Source organism: Leptodactylus fuscus, chromosome 1 (assembly GCF_031893055.1).
Source record: "Leptodactylus fuscus isolate aLepFus1 chromosome 1, aLepFus1.hap2, whole genome shotgun sequence".
NCBI lineage: Eukaryota > Metazoa > Chordata > Amphibia > Anura > Leptodactylidae > Leptodactylus > Leptodactylus fuscus.
Window position 1 is genome coordinate 6,420,223 of NC_134265.1, and position 16,649 is coordinate 6,436,871.

The 16,649-nt window shown below is 43.2% G+C and overlaps 1 protein-coding gene across 1 annotated transcript in view; it reads right to left on the reverse strand.

Moving 5' to 3' along the window:
• Nucleotides 1–3,058: 3,058 nt before the first annotated feature.
• The window catches only part of LOC142189644 (uncharacterized), a 263,072-nt gene continuing 249,481 nt past the window's right edge, over nt 3,059–16,649 (reverse strand). Inside the window, exon 7 of the mRNA XM_075262242.1 lies at nt 3,059–4,813. Within this exon, the coding sequence (XP_075118343.1) occupies nt 3,168–4,813 (1,646 nt within the window). The 3' untranslated portion in view covers nt 3,059–3,167. The remainder of the gene's footprint in view (nt 4,814–16,649) is intronic.

Consider the following 16,649-nt stretch of genomic DNA (forward strand, 5'->3'; position numbering starts at 1 on the left):
CTGGGGCCACACGGTGGCTCAGTGGTTAGCACTGCAGCCTTGCAGCGCTGGGTCCTGGTGTTCAAATCCCACCAAGGGCAAAAAACCATCTGCAAGGAGTTTGTATGTTCTCCCCGTGTTTGCATGGATTTCCATCCTGTATTCCAAAAAGACATACTGATAGGGAAAAAATGTACATTGTGAGCTCTATGTGGAGCTCACAATCTACATTTAAAAAAAAAATAAAAAAATTTAAGGTCGCTGACATGCGGCTTGTCAATGTTTGGTGGGTCCTTCATCCCTAAGTGAAAGACTAGACCTACTTTTCACACGTCCACAACACTCACAGTAGATGCTACTACTTCCTTATCAAGGCGAGGTGAGCGGGACTGGACTCTTAAAACCAACCTTCTCAAAGACGGGGCGCGCACAGGGGTGATTTCACAAGCCATTATGGACCTTCTTCACCATCACGAGCATGATGTGACCCCAATCCCGATACAATGGGAAGCACTAAATAGTGTCAGTGGGGGGATTTCATTCAAGAAGGAGCGAGGGCTGAAGCGGGAGAGGATTTTTCAGATCTCATGCCTTCTTACTCAGATACGAACACCTGAATCCTTCCATAAATGCAACAGGGATCACAAACACTGGTGGACCTAGTGGAAGCCAGATGTGTGGCAGTTCCCTAGAAAAATTTCTTCACCCACGGCCACCTACTGCGTTTGTTCCTACCATTAAAATGACCCTGGAGAGTCCCTGTTCCCCCGCTAATGTTCAATCTTTCTGAGATTACGACTCAAATCTCTACAATTGTAGGGGCCGCCTCTCAGATTTACCTCAGCAAGAGATGCAAAACAAGATCAACGATTAGGTGGCTGCAATGACACTCCCTGGGCTTATGGACGAGAGTAGGACCACACTAAATGAGGAATTCTTGGCTGAGGACCTTTCCGGGGTGATCTGGGACTTCCATAGTAGAAAGAGCCTGAGCTTAGGTGATCTCCCCGTGAAGTTCTACTAAATTTTTACTCCCCAACTCGCGTCTTTTGTGATGAGGGTACCCCTTTAGTCCCCAAACGCACTCAAATACAATAAAAGTCATCTCCTTGATAAATAATGATGTGAAATTCTTTGCGATACTCATTGAGAACTATCTGGCCTCTCTTTAACTAGAGGTCACCCATACGGACCAAATTCAACTCTCAGACCAAGACTGGCAGAAAATTTTCTTTTTCTATCACAAAGTTCCCATGGTCTGCCACGCTCAGGAAAAGAAATTTTAAATTTCTGACAAGATGGTATAGATGCCCTGTCCTTCTCCAGAGACTGTTCCCAAAGACAGTGTCAGACTGGGATGTCTAGGGCCCACCAGTGGGATTTTTTCTAGGGAACCACCACCAGGACCCCTGCAGATCAGACAATATCACATGTATGTTATAAAATAGATGGCGTGTTATGTAAATAAGTGGCCCAAACAGTATAATATGCTCCACAGTGTCCCCCCATAAAGTACAATATGCTCCGCAGTGGTCCCCACACAGTATAATAAGCTCCATAGTGGCAGCAATTTTCTTGTGGCCCGGGCACGAACAGTCGGCCCGAGGCCTAGAAAATTGAAAACACAGGATGGAAGAAGACTCACAGAGTGGGGATTCCAGGAGAAGATGGAGGCATCGCTGGAGAGTTCTCCCGCAGCATTTGGGACGCCTCCAGTGCTGCTAGAGAACTCATTTGCATACCAAAAAAAACCCGGTTTTCTACCGAACAGCGGCGCGAAGAAGACATCTAAAGGTAGGAAAAGAATAGCCTCTCTCAAGGCTATTCCTAGGTGTTATCGAGAAAAAAATGGTATCCAATGATAAGATCCCTTTAATCACCTTCCCTAGGCCTCTGATTATTATACTCTGAGGTTGAACCCTTTCCATTAACAATGTTTATAATGATCGGGGAACCAGGCTTTCTCCGATCATTTTGATAGTGCTGCAGGTCCCTGACCACCTGTGGTCATGGTTGCAGGGGAGGAGTCACCCGTTACCAGACTTTCATAGCCTATTAAAATAAGCGTTGGGGGTCCTGTTGGCCCACTAAGTAAATGGGTACACCGGTCCTTCAGTGAGCCAATCTGACCCTGCCCAGAGGTTTGGACCAACCGAGGGCTCTATCCTCCACATATGGTGGTTGTGACCCATGCTACATCCATTTTGTACTGCGATCTTTAATATTTACACAGAAGTCACCGTGGGGTCTCTATCATCATCTCCTCAGTTGACTCTTCTTACCCTAATCCCTGGCCCCTTGGCCAAGATCAAAAATAGGCTCCTCTGACAGATCCTGACTACAGCTAGAGCTGTTATTCCCGAACACTGGTAGTCCCAGTTAGCCCCCGACAGTGAATGAGTGGAGTAAAGAGATTGACCACTTGTACAGTATGGAGCTGTTGACTGGTGAAGAACATTGTGTTATAAAATTTTGTCTCAAAGTAAGCCAAGTAAGAGGTGGTATAAATGTAGACTAGACAGGATATAGATAGGGCAGATTTATCATCCAGCATCAGTCACTGTGATAAATCTGGTGTAGTGTCAGACTGCCTGTATGAGTTTACACTTACACAATTGGGCTTTGTTACATAAGGGGGTGGTCTGCTTATAGAATGGCAGCTGTCATAAAGAATAAAGGGAGGATAATCAGCGGAAATATAAGTCCTTACGAGGGGGTGAATTTCTTAAAGGAGCGATGGCCTGGAGAGGTGTCACTGTATATGGTAGTTTAGAGGGATATGGGAAAGATGTATAAACAGTATAGGCCGCAGAGAAACCTCTTGTAACCCCAGGCCTTACCAAGAATAAAGGACTGTAAAGATTTATGTGTGGATAAAGGGAAAGAGAAACTAAAGCCATCCAGGATTTACTGAAAAACTGCATCAAACTATGTCACAGTTGTGATTACAGTCTAAATGTTGTATTTTATGCTTGTTCTAATTGTCATTAAAATGAGTTTTTAGGGAAAAAAAAAAAAAAGATTTGCTCCTGTACTTGGAGAGCTCTTGTAAGTTTTAAGATGTGAATTGGGGATAGACCATTCTGAAAACAAAACTGCATTTTCTGTGTAAGTTCTGAGATGGAAGTTGGAAATATTTTTCCATTTGAATATGTTCAACAAGCTTTGATTTCTGAGTAAAACATTTTCTACATTCTGGTCATGAATATGGCTTCTCCCCCTGTGTGAATTCTCTGATGTTCCACAAGGTTTGATTTCCGAGTAAAACATTTTCCACATTCTGGGCATGAATATGGCTTCTCTCCTGTGTGAGTTCTTTGATGTTCAACAAGATGTGATTTCTGAGAAAAACATTTTTCACATTCTGGGCATGAATATGGCTTCTCCCCTCTGTGAGATATTTGATGTCTAACAAGATTTGATTTCTGAGTAAAACATTTCCCACATTCTGGGCATGAATATGGTTTCTCCCCTGTGTGAGATATTTGATGTTTAACAAGATTTGATTTCTGAGTAAAACATTTCCCACAATCTGGGCATGAATATGGTTTCTCCCCTGTGTGAGATATTTGATGTTTAACAAGATGTGATTTCTCAATAAAACATTTCCCACATTCTGGGCAAGAATATGGCTTCTCCCCTGTGTGAGATATTTGATGTTTAACAAGATTTGATTTCCTAGTAAAACATTTCCCACAATCTGGGCATGAATATGGCTTCTCCCCTGTGTGAGATATTTGATGTTTAACAAGATTTGATTTCCTAGTAAAATATTTCCCACAATCTGGGCATGAATATGGCTTCTTCCCTGTGTGAGTCTTTTGATGGTCAACAAGATTTGGTTTGTGAGTAAAACATTTCCCACATTCTGAACATGAATATGGCTTCTCACCTGTGTGAGTCTTTTGATGGTCAACAAGATTTGATTTGTGAGTAAAACATTTCCCACATTCTAAGCATGAAAATGGCTTCTCTCCTGTGTGAGTTCTCTGATGTTTCACAAAAGTTGATATCTGAGCAAAACATTTCCCACATTCTAAGCATGAAAATGGCTTCTCTCCTGTGTGAGATATTTGATGTTTAACAAGATTTGATTTCTGAATAAAACATTTCCCACATTCTGGGCAAGAATATGGCTTCTCCCCTGTGTGAGATATTTGATGTTTAACAAGATGTGATTTCTGAATAAAACATTTCCCACATTCTGGGCAAGAATATGGCTTCTCCCCTGTGTGAGTTTTTTTATGTTCAACAAGATGTGATTTCTGAGTAAAACATTTCCCACATTCTGGGCATGAATATGGCTTCTCCCCTGTGTGAGTCTTTTGATGGTCAACAAGATTTGGTTTGTGAGTAAAACATTTCCCACATTCTGGGCATGAATATGGCTTCTCCCCTGTGTGAGTCTTTTGATGGTCAACAAGATTTGGTTTGTGAGTAAAACATTTCCCACATTCTGGACATGAATATGGCTTCTCCCCTGTGTGAGTCTTTTGATGGTCAACAAGATTTGATTTGTGAGTAAAACATTTCCCACATTCTAAGCATGAAAATGGCTTCTCTCCTGTGTGAGTTCTCTGATGTTTCACAAAAGTTGACATCTGAGCAAAACATTTCCCACATATTGGGCATGAATATGGCTTCTCCCCTGTGTGAATTCGCTGATGTTCAACAAGACTTGATTTCTGAGTAAAACATTTCCCACATTCTGGGCATGAATATGGCTTCTCCCCTGTGTGAATTCGCTGATGTTTAACAAGATTTGATTTCTTAGTAAAACATTTCCCACATTCTGGACATGAATATGGCTTCTCTCCTGTGTGAGTTCTCTGATGTATAACACCTCTTTTGCTTCTTTTATTTTGCTTTACAGACCGTGATGAATTAGAAGAAAGATCTTTCTCCTGAGGGGCTGCGGATATATCTGAGGTCATGACATGTTCCTCATATAGATCTTGTATGATACCATGATCCTCTGCTTTATAATCTGTAGATATCAGATGTCCCTCTGAACTCCCGGTACAGTCATCTGACAAGAAGAAAACTGATGTTACTATTAATGAATAACATAACCTTATAAGTATATTCCCCACTGAGCTGCCGCTGCCTGAGACGCTTCAGACTGTGTGAAGAAGTGAAGTCAGTGGCACAGGCAGCAAACGACGGCAGCACGGCCTACTTCATTAGTATTCACTGTGCTGAGATGGAGGTCAGTGATAGTGAATAGTAATAAAGCGGGGCAGGAGACGCCACTAGAGATTAGCGAACACTGTTCGGATCAGCCGTTCCGAACAGCATGCTCCCATAGAAATGAATGGAAGCACCTGGCACGCAGACTTTGCCGGCGGCTGGCCGCTTAACCCCCTGCGTACCAGCCGCTTCCATTCATTTCTATGGGAGCGTGCTGTTCGGAACGGCTGTTCCGAACAGTGTTCGCTCATCCTTAGACGCCACTGCTCTAAGTCACTGTATTGGTGCTGGTGGTGGGTGAATGAAGCGGGCACACCCAGTCACAGCTCTAAGGAAAGGAATGGTGGCACTTACATACAGATACATCACATAAGATTCATTTCTAGTGCAAGCTACCGGCCTCTTTTTTTCTTAGAGCGGTGACCGGACCTCTGATAGCACCAGTACTGTTCTGATGGCGGCCCTGCCTGTCCCTGGTAGATCACCTTACTCATATTACATAAAGGACATTCAACACAATCTAATTACAATTTCTGCACCTAGAGTAGTTTATCTTATCCACAAAAATATATATATAAAATATATAGGGCACAATGTAGAGATAGTTACCCAAATAATACAAAAACATTGCCGAAATAAGGAGATACTACCAAAAGAATGTACGCACGTATCTAATCCTACGACATGTGGTACTGTGTACAGACGTTCTTATCTAATCCTCTGGTGGCCCCATAAGAGCACATAGTACCACATGCCGTAGGATTAGATATGTGCATCTGCACACAGTACCACACCAACAAGGATTAGATACTTACGTCTAAACACAGTACTACACGAGGAAGGATTAGATACAGCTTAACTCCAGGTATCCATAACAACTCATCACAGGTTTTTCACTGATATCCAAAATGAGATACACATAATCAGATGATGCTTATGGACATACACACAAAGCACATACAAAATACACCAGTGCAAAATTGGACAATTCTTATGGGGCCACTACACAAACTTAAAATGTAATACACCCGTGCGAAGCTGCGTCCTCCTGCTAGTCATATATATTGAGCATGTATATCACTTGTGTATATATGCACTTTCCTACTTGGACTTCTAAACCCTTTTAACTATTGATCGTTTTGAATGCCATTTTTTCCACATGCATGGTCTTTTGGATGTGTTTTTCCTCCCTCCTCTTGTTGCTATGTGTTTCTGTGTTTTTAATCACTTTAATAAAATTTTGATATATTTTTTTGATAGCCTCGTCTTATTTTGAAAATGTTTTTGTCTTATCCCAATAGAACCCACATTTAGGACCTAACATTAAGGTCCTTATTTTGTACCAGTAAGTTCAGGCCTTTGACTACATTACTAGTTGTCCTGCCCTGATATAGATCGTCTTATCTGGACGTCTCTTCTAAGAATCCAAAGTGAAATAAGTCTCAGAGCCCAAACCACAGGAACACAATCCATGGCTGCTTAAATATGGCAACTTATGTGGAAGAAAATATATATATCCTTGTACCGTGTTAGCCAGTGGATATGAAATGAAAATTTTTTTTTGAGAGAAGTCCTCAGTAGTTGATACCTTTTTTAATGGCTAACTCAAAAAGTTTTTTGATGACATATCGAGCTTTCGAGACTCTATAGAGGTCTCTTCATATATACCATCCTATGAAGAGACCTCTATAGAGTCTTGAAAGCTCGATATGTCATCAAAAAACTGTTTGAGTTAGCCATTAAAAAAGGTATCAACTACTGAGGACTTCTCTCAAAAAAAAATTTCTTTCACTTATGTGGAATAATACTGTAGGATGCCATAAATCTTACTGTATTACACCCCATACACACAATACAATCCAAACCACATCCATTGCCTTACTATAACTCCTAGGCAGTATTCCCGCTGCCTCGGGGTCATGTTTGACGCAGACCTTTCCTACAACCCTCATATTGAATCACTCGCACGCTCATGTCACCTCCACCCCAAAAACATCTCCAGAATACTCCCTTTCCTCACCAGAGATACATTAAAGACACTTATTGTCTCTCTGATTCATTCTCGCCTTGACTACTGTAACTCCTTACTAATCGGTCTTCCTCTCACTAAACTCTCCCCTCTACAATCTATTCTGAATGCAGCGGCCAGGCTCATCTATCAGGCTAGACGCTACAGCGATGCCTCCGGTCTGTGCCAGTCACTACACTGGCTGCCTATTCATTATAGAATAAAATATAAAATTATTACTCTCATCCACAAGGCTCTCCATAATGCCGCACCTCCCTACATTTCCTCCCTCATCTCTGTCTACTGCCCAACCCGTGTTCTCCGCTCACTCAATGACCTAACACTTACATCCTCTATTAACAGAACCTCCCACACTCGTATACAAGACTTCTCCCGAGCTGCACCACTTCTCTGGAATGCTCTACCCCGGACAATCAGATTAACTCCCAATTTCTACAGTTTCAAATGCAAACTAAAGACACATCTTTTCAGACAGGCCGATCACAATTTCTAACGTAAACCCTTCCGTACTATAATCAGAATCCCCAAAATTTAACCCTCCTCTGTCCCCGCACCCACATTACCCCACATGATATGAGGCCATTTCAGGCTAACTTTATATGTCCAAGCTCCATCCACATGTTACAGGACACCACTAGTGATGGCTCAAAGTTTTGTTTGTGTAATGACAGTAACCTCTATTACAAAATTGTCTGAATACTGTATAAGCAATGCCGCCCCTGCTACCTCTTGTGTCAAATGTAACTGATGTACAGACCAGATCTTCTAGTCCGGATTCCATAGTGTGATTGGGGTTCAAGGTGAGGTTTACACAGTGACATTTGTAGAAGCTGCTTCAGGAATTTAGAAGAAGAATTTTTCCGCTTTACCAAATCAGCCCCCGAATCTCCATCAGATTCCTTACTGGCCAGGCCGGATTTTCCACCTCCCATTAATTTCCATAGAGCTCTGAGGTGGAATCTGCCTGAAGATTGAGCAGGAGGATTATTTTTCCGCTACCTGAAATAATCTGCTATATAATTCTGGTAAATTCTTTCCCTTCACGAGGACTGACAGCCCGGGAGGAAGAAATTTGCCTCGTTCACATCGATGTCCAGTCCATATTCCTGCTGTACATTCTATTCTATACTGCATTTATTACCCCCTATAGCGGTATCACATTTATATTCATGTATTATTAGTATTTTACCTGAATCGGGGAACAACAAATAGTCTAAACAATGTCTGAATAGAATCAGTGACCCTTCTGTGCTTTATATAGTGGTGACTCCTCACCTGGGCGGGTCCCTGTAGGAATGTCCTCCTCACACTCCTCATCACCACTCACATAGGGCTCTTCCTTTATTCTCATAGATATAGCATTCATGTCGCTCACATCTTTATCCTGATGGAAAATCTGGGAAACAAATAATGTAAAAGTCACCGGACAAATGGGGAAGTCACAGAGAATGTTCTAGATCATTAATCCGCATGAAGATGAAAGATGTCCTGACAGTAGCTGCAGGTCTGTGAGAAGCCGGATAAACATATTAGGTGGCGGCTCAATGACACCGCCCATGTATATAACCATATAATACTGCTGGATACAACAAGACTGACCACAAGGACTTCACAGCCCGTCTACACATCATAGGGAATATCTCCATCTACCTGATCATCATCCTGTGGAAGAAGAGGACTGGGACATCTCTCCGGTGTTGTCCTCTTACTGGATCTACCTGTAGGAAACACAGACAGGGACTGAATTCATTCTGTACATACAAATAATGGAAGTCCATGTGTATATAGTCATGTCTATTACCTGCTGATGTGAGGGGCTGCTGGTCCTCCATCATCACCTCCTTGTACAGATCCTTGTGTCCTTCTAAATACTCCCACTCCTCCATGGAGAAATAGACAGCGACATCCTGACACCTTATAGGAACCTGACAACACAATGATACAGTCATCACCCCGACCCCTCCAGTTACTGTATAATGTCCCAGCATTCCCAGCAGTGTCACCTCTCCAGTCAGCAGCTCCAGCATCTTGTTGGTGAGTTCTAGGATCTTCTGTCCATTGATCTTCTCCTGTATCAGGGGGTGAGGTGGAGGCCCCAGGATTGGGCTCAGGGTTCCTCCATATCCTTCATACACAGGAGCTTGACAGCGCCCACTAGAGGTCTTCTTCACTACTGTGTAATCCTGGTTATGGGGAGACACATTAATAAATCTCACTACATACATGTCCAGAGTCCATCACCTCTCCAGTCATATCATCTGTTATTACTAGAGATAAGAATGATGTCATGATGACATCATCAGAATCTCTCACCTCTCCAGTAAGTTGGTAGATGATCTCTAGGGTGAGATTTAATAGACTTTCCGCCATCTTGTTCCTGTCTCTTTCTATCCTTGATGGATCAATCAGGAATATTCTCTTCTATAGAAGATACTGAGAGGATTCTATATTGTAGGAACCTGAATGGAGAGAAGGTGAGACAATGTAATCGCTACACGGAATCCCATGGAATAAATAGGATTAGTAGGGAGTATAAGGGAGGCTTCCGGTTCTGGCACTAGTATGTGAAGATATCAGGCACATTCCTCCTCTCTGCACAGTATCAGACTCTTCTCCACTAACCTGTAATGAAGAACGAGCGCCCTACACCAGGGAGACAGACCTAGGCTGGTACAGGACATATATAGGTAGAGATGACAAGATGGCGCCGACTTCCTCTGCAGCTTCTGTCACTACTAGTGATTAGAGATGAGCGAACAGTAAATTATTCGATGTTCGTTATTCGTTCCAAATAGCATCTCAATATTGGACTATTCGAACGAATATGGAACCCCATTATAGTCTATGGGAGAAAATGCTTCGTTTCAGGGGAAACCACCATTCAACTCAGGAGGGTCACCAAGTCCACTATGACACCTCAGCAAATGATGCCAACACCTCTGCAATGCAACTGGGACAGCATGGGAAGCATGTCTGGGGGCATCTAACACACCAAAGTCCCTCTATTACCCCACTATCACAGCCTAACAACTACACACTTTCCACACTCAAAAAAACCTCTATTAAAGTGGGAAAATACCTGGAAACCTTCTTTACTCCCCAAATGGATGGACACAAACCCCAATTTAAGCTCAACAAACATTAACAAGCACCCCTTTAAATCACATTCCCCATGACAACCACAGATGGAATAGGCAATGGGAAATCCTTCAGTCCCCACCCTGACCTGTCATTGTGGATGTGTGTGATGTGGTAAGATCTTCCAAAATTCACTTTTCTAGCCCTTAACATGAGCCCTTCCAAATTAAGTTCCAGGCCCTTAAGCTGAGCTACCAGCAGAAATTGAGGCCCTTCAGGTGACTTCAGCCTCTACCTGCAGAGTTTTAGTCCCTTTAACTTAGTTCAGCTTTCACCAGCAGAGATTTGTTGGCCCGTTGGGTGAGTTGAGCCTTTAAACTACAGTGCTTTTGGCCCTTGGCATGAGTAGAGCCTTTAGAAACCAGTGCTTTTCGCCCTTGGCATGAGTAGAGCCTTTAGAATGCAGTGTTTTTGGCCCTTGGAGTGGAGCCTTTAAACTACAGTGCTTTTGGCCCTTGGCATGAGTAGGAAAGCAGTGTTTTTGGCCCTTGGAGTGAGTAGAGCCTTTAGAAAGCAGTGTTTTTGGCCCTTGGAGTGAGTAGAGCCTTTAGAAAGCAGTGTTTTTAGCCCTTGGAGTGAGTGGAGCCTTTCAACTACAGTGCTTTTGGCCCTTGGCATGAGTAGAGCCTTTAGAAAGCAGTGTCTTTGGCCCTTGGAGTGAGTGGAGCCTTTAGAAAGCAGTGTTTTTGACCCTTGGAGTGGAGCCTTTCAACTACAGTGCTTTAGGCCATTGGAGTGAGTAGAGCCTTTAGAAAGCAGTGTTTTTGACCCTTGGAGTGAGTAGAGCCTTTAAATTACAGTGTTTTTGGCCCTTGGAGTGAGTGAAGCCTTTCAACTACAGTGCTTTTGGCCATTGGAGTGAGTGGAGCCTTTAGAAAGCAGTGTTTTTGACCCTTGGAGTGAGTAGAGCCTTTAAATTACAGTGTTTTTGGCCCTTGGAGTGAGTGGAGCCTTTCAACTACAGTGTTTTTGGCCCTTGGAGTGAGTGGAGCCTTTATAAAGCAGTGTTTTTGGCCCTTGGAGTGAGTAGAGCCTTTAGAAAGCAGTGTTTTTGGCCCTTGGAGTGAGTGGAGCCTTTAGAAAGCAGTGTCTTTGGCCCTTGGAGTGAGTGGAGCCTTTAGAAAGCAGTGTTTTTGACCCTTGGAGTGGAGCCTTTCAACTACAGTGCTTTTGGCCATTGGAGTGAGTAGAGCCTTTAGAAAGCAGTGTTTTTGACCCTTGGAGTGAGTAGAGCCTTTAAATTACAGTGTTTTTGGCCCTTGGAGTGAGTGAAGCCTTTCAACTACAGTGCTTTTGGCCATTGGAGTGAGTGGAGCCTTTAGAAAGCAGTGTTTTTGACCCTTGGAGTGAGTAGAGCCTTTAAATTACAGTGTTTTTGGCCCTTGGAGTGAGTGGAGCCTTTCAACTACAGTGTTTTTGGCCCTTGGAGTGAGTGGAGCCTTTATAAAGCAGTGTTTTTGGCCCTTGGAGTGAGTAGAGCCTTTAGAAAGCAGTGTTTTTGGCCCTTGGAGTGAGTGGAGCCTTTAGAAAGCAGTGTCTTTGGCCCTTGGAGTGAGTGGAGCCTTTAGAAAGCAGTGTTTTTGACCCTTGGAGTGGAGCCTTTCAACTACAGTGCTTTTGGCCATTGGAGTGAGTAGAGCCTTTAGAAAGCAGTGTTTTTGACCCTTGGAGTGAGTAGAGCCTTTAAATTACAGTGTTTTTGGCCCTTGGAGTGAGTGAAGCCTTTCAACTACAGTGCTTTTGGCCATTGGAGTGAGTGGAGCCTTTAGAAAGCAGTGTTTTTGACCCTTGGAGTGGAGCCTTTAAACTACAGTGCTTTTGGCCATTGGAGTGAGTAGAGCCTTTAGAAAGCAGTGTTTTTGGCCCTTGGAGTGAGTAGAGCCTTTAAATTACAGTGTTTTTGGCCCTTGGAGTGAGTGGAGCCTTTATAAAGCAGTGTTTTTGGCCCTTGGAGTGAGTAGAGCCTTTAGAAAGCAGTGTTTTTGGCCCTTGGAGTGAGTGGAGCCTTTAGAAAGCAGTGTTTTTGGCCCTTGGAGTGAGTGGAGCCTTTAGAAAGCAGTGTTTTTGGCCCTTGGAGTGAGTAGAGCCTTTAGAAAGCAGTGTTTTTGGCCCTTGGAGTGAGTGGAGCCTTTAAACTAAAGTGTTTTTGGCCCTTGGCATGAGTAGAGCCTTTAAAAAGCAGTGTTTTATGCCCTTTTGGTGACTAGAGCCATGCAGCAGCAGTATTTCATTTTTTGGCCCTTGGGGTGACCCCTAAAAAATTAGATTTCAGGCCCTTGGGGGGAGCCCTAAAACATTATTTTGCAAGCCCTTGGGCTAGAGCCCTAAAAAATTGAATTGCAACCCGCTGGGGGCGGGGGGGGGGTAGATAATGGAAATATTCATTTTATATATATATATATATATATATATATATATATATATATATATATATATACAGTCCTATGAAAAAGTTTGGGCACCCTATTAATCTTAATCATTTTTTGTTCTAAATATTTTGGTATTTGCAACAGCCATTTCAGTTTGATTTATCTAATAACTGACGGACACAGTAATATTTCAGGATTGAAATGAGGTTTATTGTACTAACAGAAAATGTGCAATATGCATTAAACCAAAATTTGACCGGTGCAAAAGTATGGGCACCTCAACAGAAAAGTGACATTAATATTTAGTACATCCTCCTTTTGCAAAGATAACAGCCTCTAGTCGCTTCCTGTAGCTTTTAATCAGTTCCTGGATCCTGGATAAAGGTATTTTGGACAAACAATTCAAGTTCAGTTAAGTTAGATGGTCGCCGAGCATGGACAGCCCGCTTCAAATCATCCCACAGATGTTCAATGATATTCAGGTCTGGGGACTGGGATGGCCATTCCAGAACATTGTAATTGTTCCTCTGCATGAATGCCTGAGGATTTGGAGCGGTGTTTTGGATCATTGTCTTGCTGAAATATCCATCCCCGGCGTAACTTCAACTTCGTCACTGATTCTTGAACATTATTCTCAAGAATCTGCTGATACTGAGTGGAATCCATGCGACCCTCAACTTTAAGAAGATTCCCGATGCCGGCATTGGCCACACAGCCCCAAAGCATGATGGAACCTCCACCAAATTTTACAGTGGGTAGCATGTGTTTTTCTTGGAATGCTGTTTCTTTTTGGACGCCATGCATAACGCCTTTTTTTTTTATAACCAAACAACTCAATTTTTGTTTCCAAAATGAAGCTGCCTTGTCCAAATGTGCTTTTTCATACCTCAGGCAACTCTATTTGTGGCGTACGTGCAGAAACGGCTTCTTTCTCATCACTCTCCCATACAGCTTCTATTTGTGCAAAATGCGCTGTATAGTTGACCGATGCACAGTGACACCATCTGCAGCAAGATGATGCTGCAGCTCTTTGGAGGTGGTCGGTGGATTGTCCTTGACTGTTCTCACCATTCTTCTTCTCTGCCTTTCTGATATTTTTCTTGGCCTGCCACTTCTGGGCTTAACAAGAACTGTCCCTGTGGTCTTCCATTTCCTTACTATGTTCCTCACAGTGGAAACTGACAGGTTAAATCTCTGAGACAACGTTTTGTCTCCTTCCCCTGAACAACTATGTTGAACAATCTTTGTTTTCAGATCATTTGAGAGCGGGCTGTCCATGCTCGGCGACCATCTAACTTAACTGAACTTGAATTGTTTTGTAAAGAGGAATGGTCCAAAATACCTTCATCCAGGATCCAGGAACTGATTAAAAGCTACAGGAAGCGACTAGAGGCTGTTATCTTTGCAAAAGGAGGATCTACTAAATATTAATGTCACTTTTCTGTTGAGGTGCCCATATTTTTGCACCGGTCAAATTTTGGTTTAATGCATATTGCGCATTTTCTGTTAGTACAATAAACCTCATTTCAATCCTGAAATATTACTGTGTCCATCAGTTATCAGATATATCAAACTGAAATGGCTGTTGCAAACACCAAAATATTTAGAACTAAAAATGATTAAGATTAATAGGGGTGCCCAAACTTTTTCATAGGACTGTATATACACTCACCGGCCACTTTATTAGGTACACCATGCTAGTAACGGGTTGGACCCCCTTTTGCCTTCAGAACTGCCTCAATTCTTCGTGGCATAGATACAACAAGGTGCTGGAAGCATTCCTCAGAGATTTTGGTCCATATTGACATGATGGCATCACACAGTTGCCGCAGATTTGTCGGCTGCACATCCATGATGCGAATCTCCCGTTCCACCACATCCCAAAGATGCTCCTCTATTGGATTGAGATCTGGTGACTGTGGAGGCCATTGGAGTACAGTGAACTCATTGTCATGTTCAAGAAACCAGTCTGAGATGATTCCAGCTTTATGACATGGCATTGCATTATCCTGCTGAAAGTAGCCATCAGATGTTGGGTACATTGTGGTCATAAAGGGATGTACATGGTCAGCAACAATACTCAGGTAGGCTTTGGCGTTGCAACGATGCTCAATTGGTACCAAGGGGCCCAAAGAGTGCCAAGAAAATATTCCCCACACCATGACACCACCACCACCAGCCTGAACCGTTGATACAAGGCAGGATGGATCCATGCTTTCATGTTGTTGACGCCAAATTCTGACCCTACCATCCGAATGTCGCAGCAGAAATCGAGACTCATCAGACCAGGCAACGTTTTTCCAGTCTTCAATTGTCCAATTTCGATGAGCTTGTGCAAATTGTAGCCTCAGTTTCCTGTTCTTAGCTGAAAGGAGTGGCACCCGGTGTGGTCTTCTGCTGCTGTAGCCCATCTGCCTCAAAGTTGGACGTACTGTGCGTTCAGAGATGCTCTTCTGGCTACCTTGGTTGTAACGGGTGGCTATTTGAGTCACTGTTGCCTTTCTATCAGCTCGAACCAGTCTGGCCATTCTCCTCTGACCTCTGGCATCAACAACGCATTTCCGCCCACAGAACTGCCGCTCACTGGATGTTTTTTCTTTTTCGGACCATTCTCTGTAAACCCTAGAGATGGTTGTGCGTGAAAATCCCAGTAGATCAGCAGTTTCTGAAATACTCAGACCAGCCCTTCTGGCACCAACAACCATGCCACGTTCAAAGGCACTCAAATCACCTTTCTTCCCCATATTGATGCTCGGTTTGAACTGCAGGAGATTGTCTTGACCATGTCTACATGCCTAAATGCACTGAGTTGCCGCCATGTGATTGGCTGATTAGAAATTAAGTGTTAACGAGCAGTTGGACAGGTGTACCTAATAAAGTGGCCGGTGAGTGTATATATATATATATATATATATATATATATATATATATATATATATATATATAAAAAAATTACATGCAGAATTAGGGTCTGGGGTTGTAGGAGGTGGAGGAGGAGTATGAGGAGGAAGAGTAAATTGTTTGCTGACTGAATCTCTCCAGTACCTGGGCTATGGAGTGGATACCCAGCTGGTTATCCACATCCTCACCCATGTCCCCTGCTGCTGCTGGCAGCTCCTCTCCAGTACCTGGACTGTGGAGTGGATATACAGCTGGGTATCCACATCCTAGCCCATGTCCCCTGCTCATGATGACGAAGGACATTCGGTGGCATCCCCTCTACAGTAGCTGGACTGTGGACTAGACACCCAGCTGGGTATGCACGTCCATGTCCTCTGCTGCTATTGACAAGAGGCAATGCTGGCAGCCCCTCTCCAGTGGCTGGACTGTGGGATGGATATACAGCTGGGTATACACGTCCACGTCCTCGCCCACGTACCCTGCTGCGATTATTGAGCTCTGAGCTGTTATTATTGTCAATTCCTGCCTAACCAAAGCCCTGTATCGTACTGACAGTCTGACATCACACTCTCCCTATCACTCCAAAACTGAAATGACACAAATAGGGCGGCGGCCATTCTTATGAATTGGGAGGTCACATGTTTTCGGCAGCCAATGGGTTTTTTCATTTTTTTTCACTGCCTCAGTTGTCGTAGGTCCTGTTCCACCTGCCCTGCACAGTTATTGGTGCAAAAAACGTGCCAGGAAGGTGGGAGGGGACATGAATGCATACTGCATATGCGGCCTTGTATTCGATTGAATACCTATTTGATCGAACAGCATTCGCTCATTTCTACTAGTGATGGTTAGTCCATGGACTTCTTGTAGCGATATATAGTGTATGTACCAGTAGCTGTATATATATAGTGTATGTACCGGTAGCTGTATATATATATATATATATATATATATATATATACACACACACACAGTATATATATATTTGATCTTTGTTCCTCAATCACACCCAAACGGCTGAACGGATTTTGGTGAAATTTCAAACA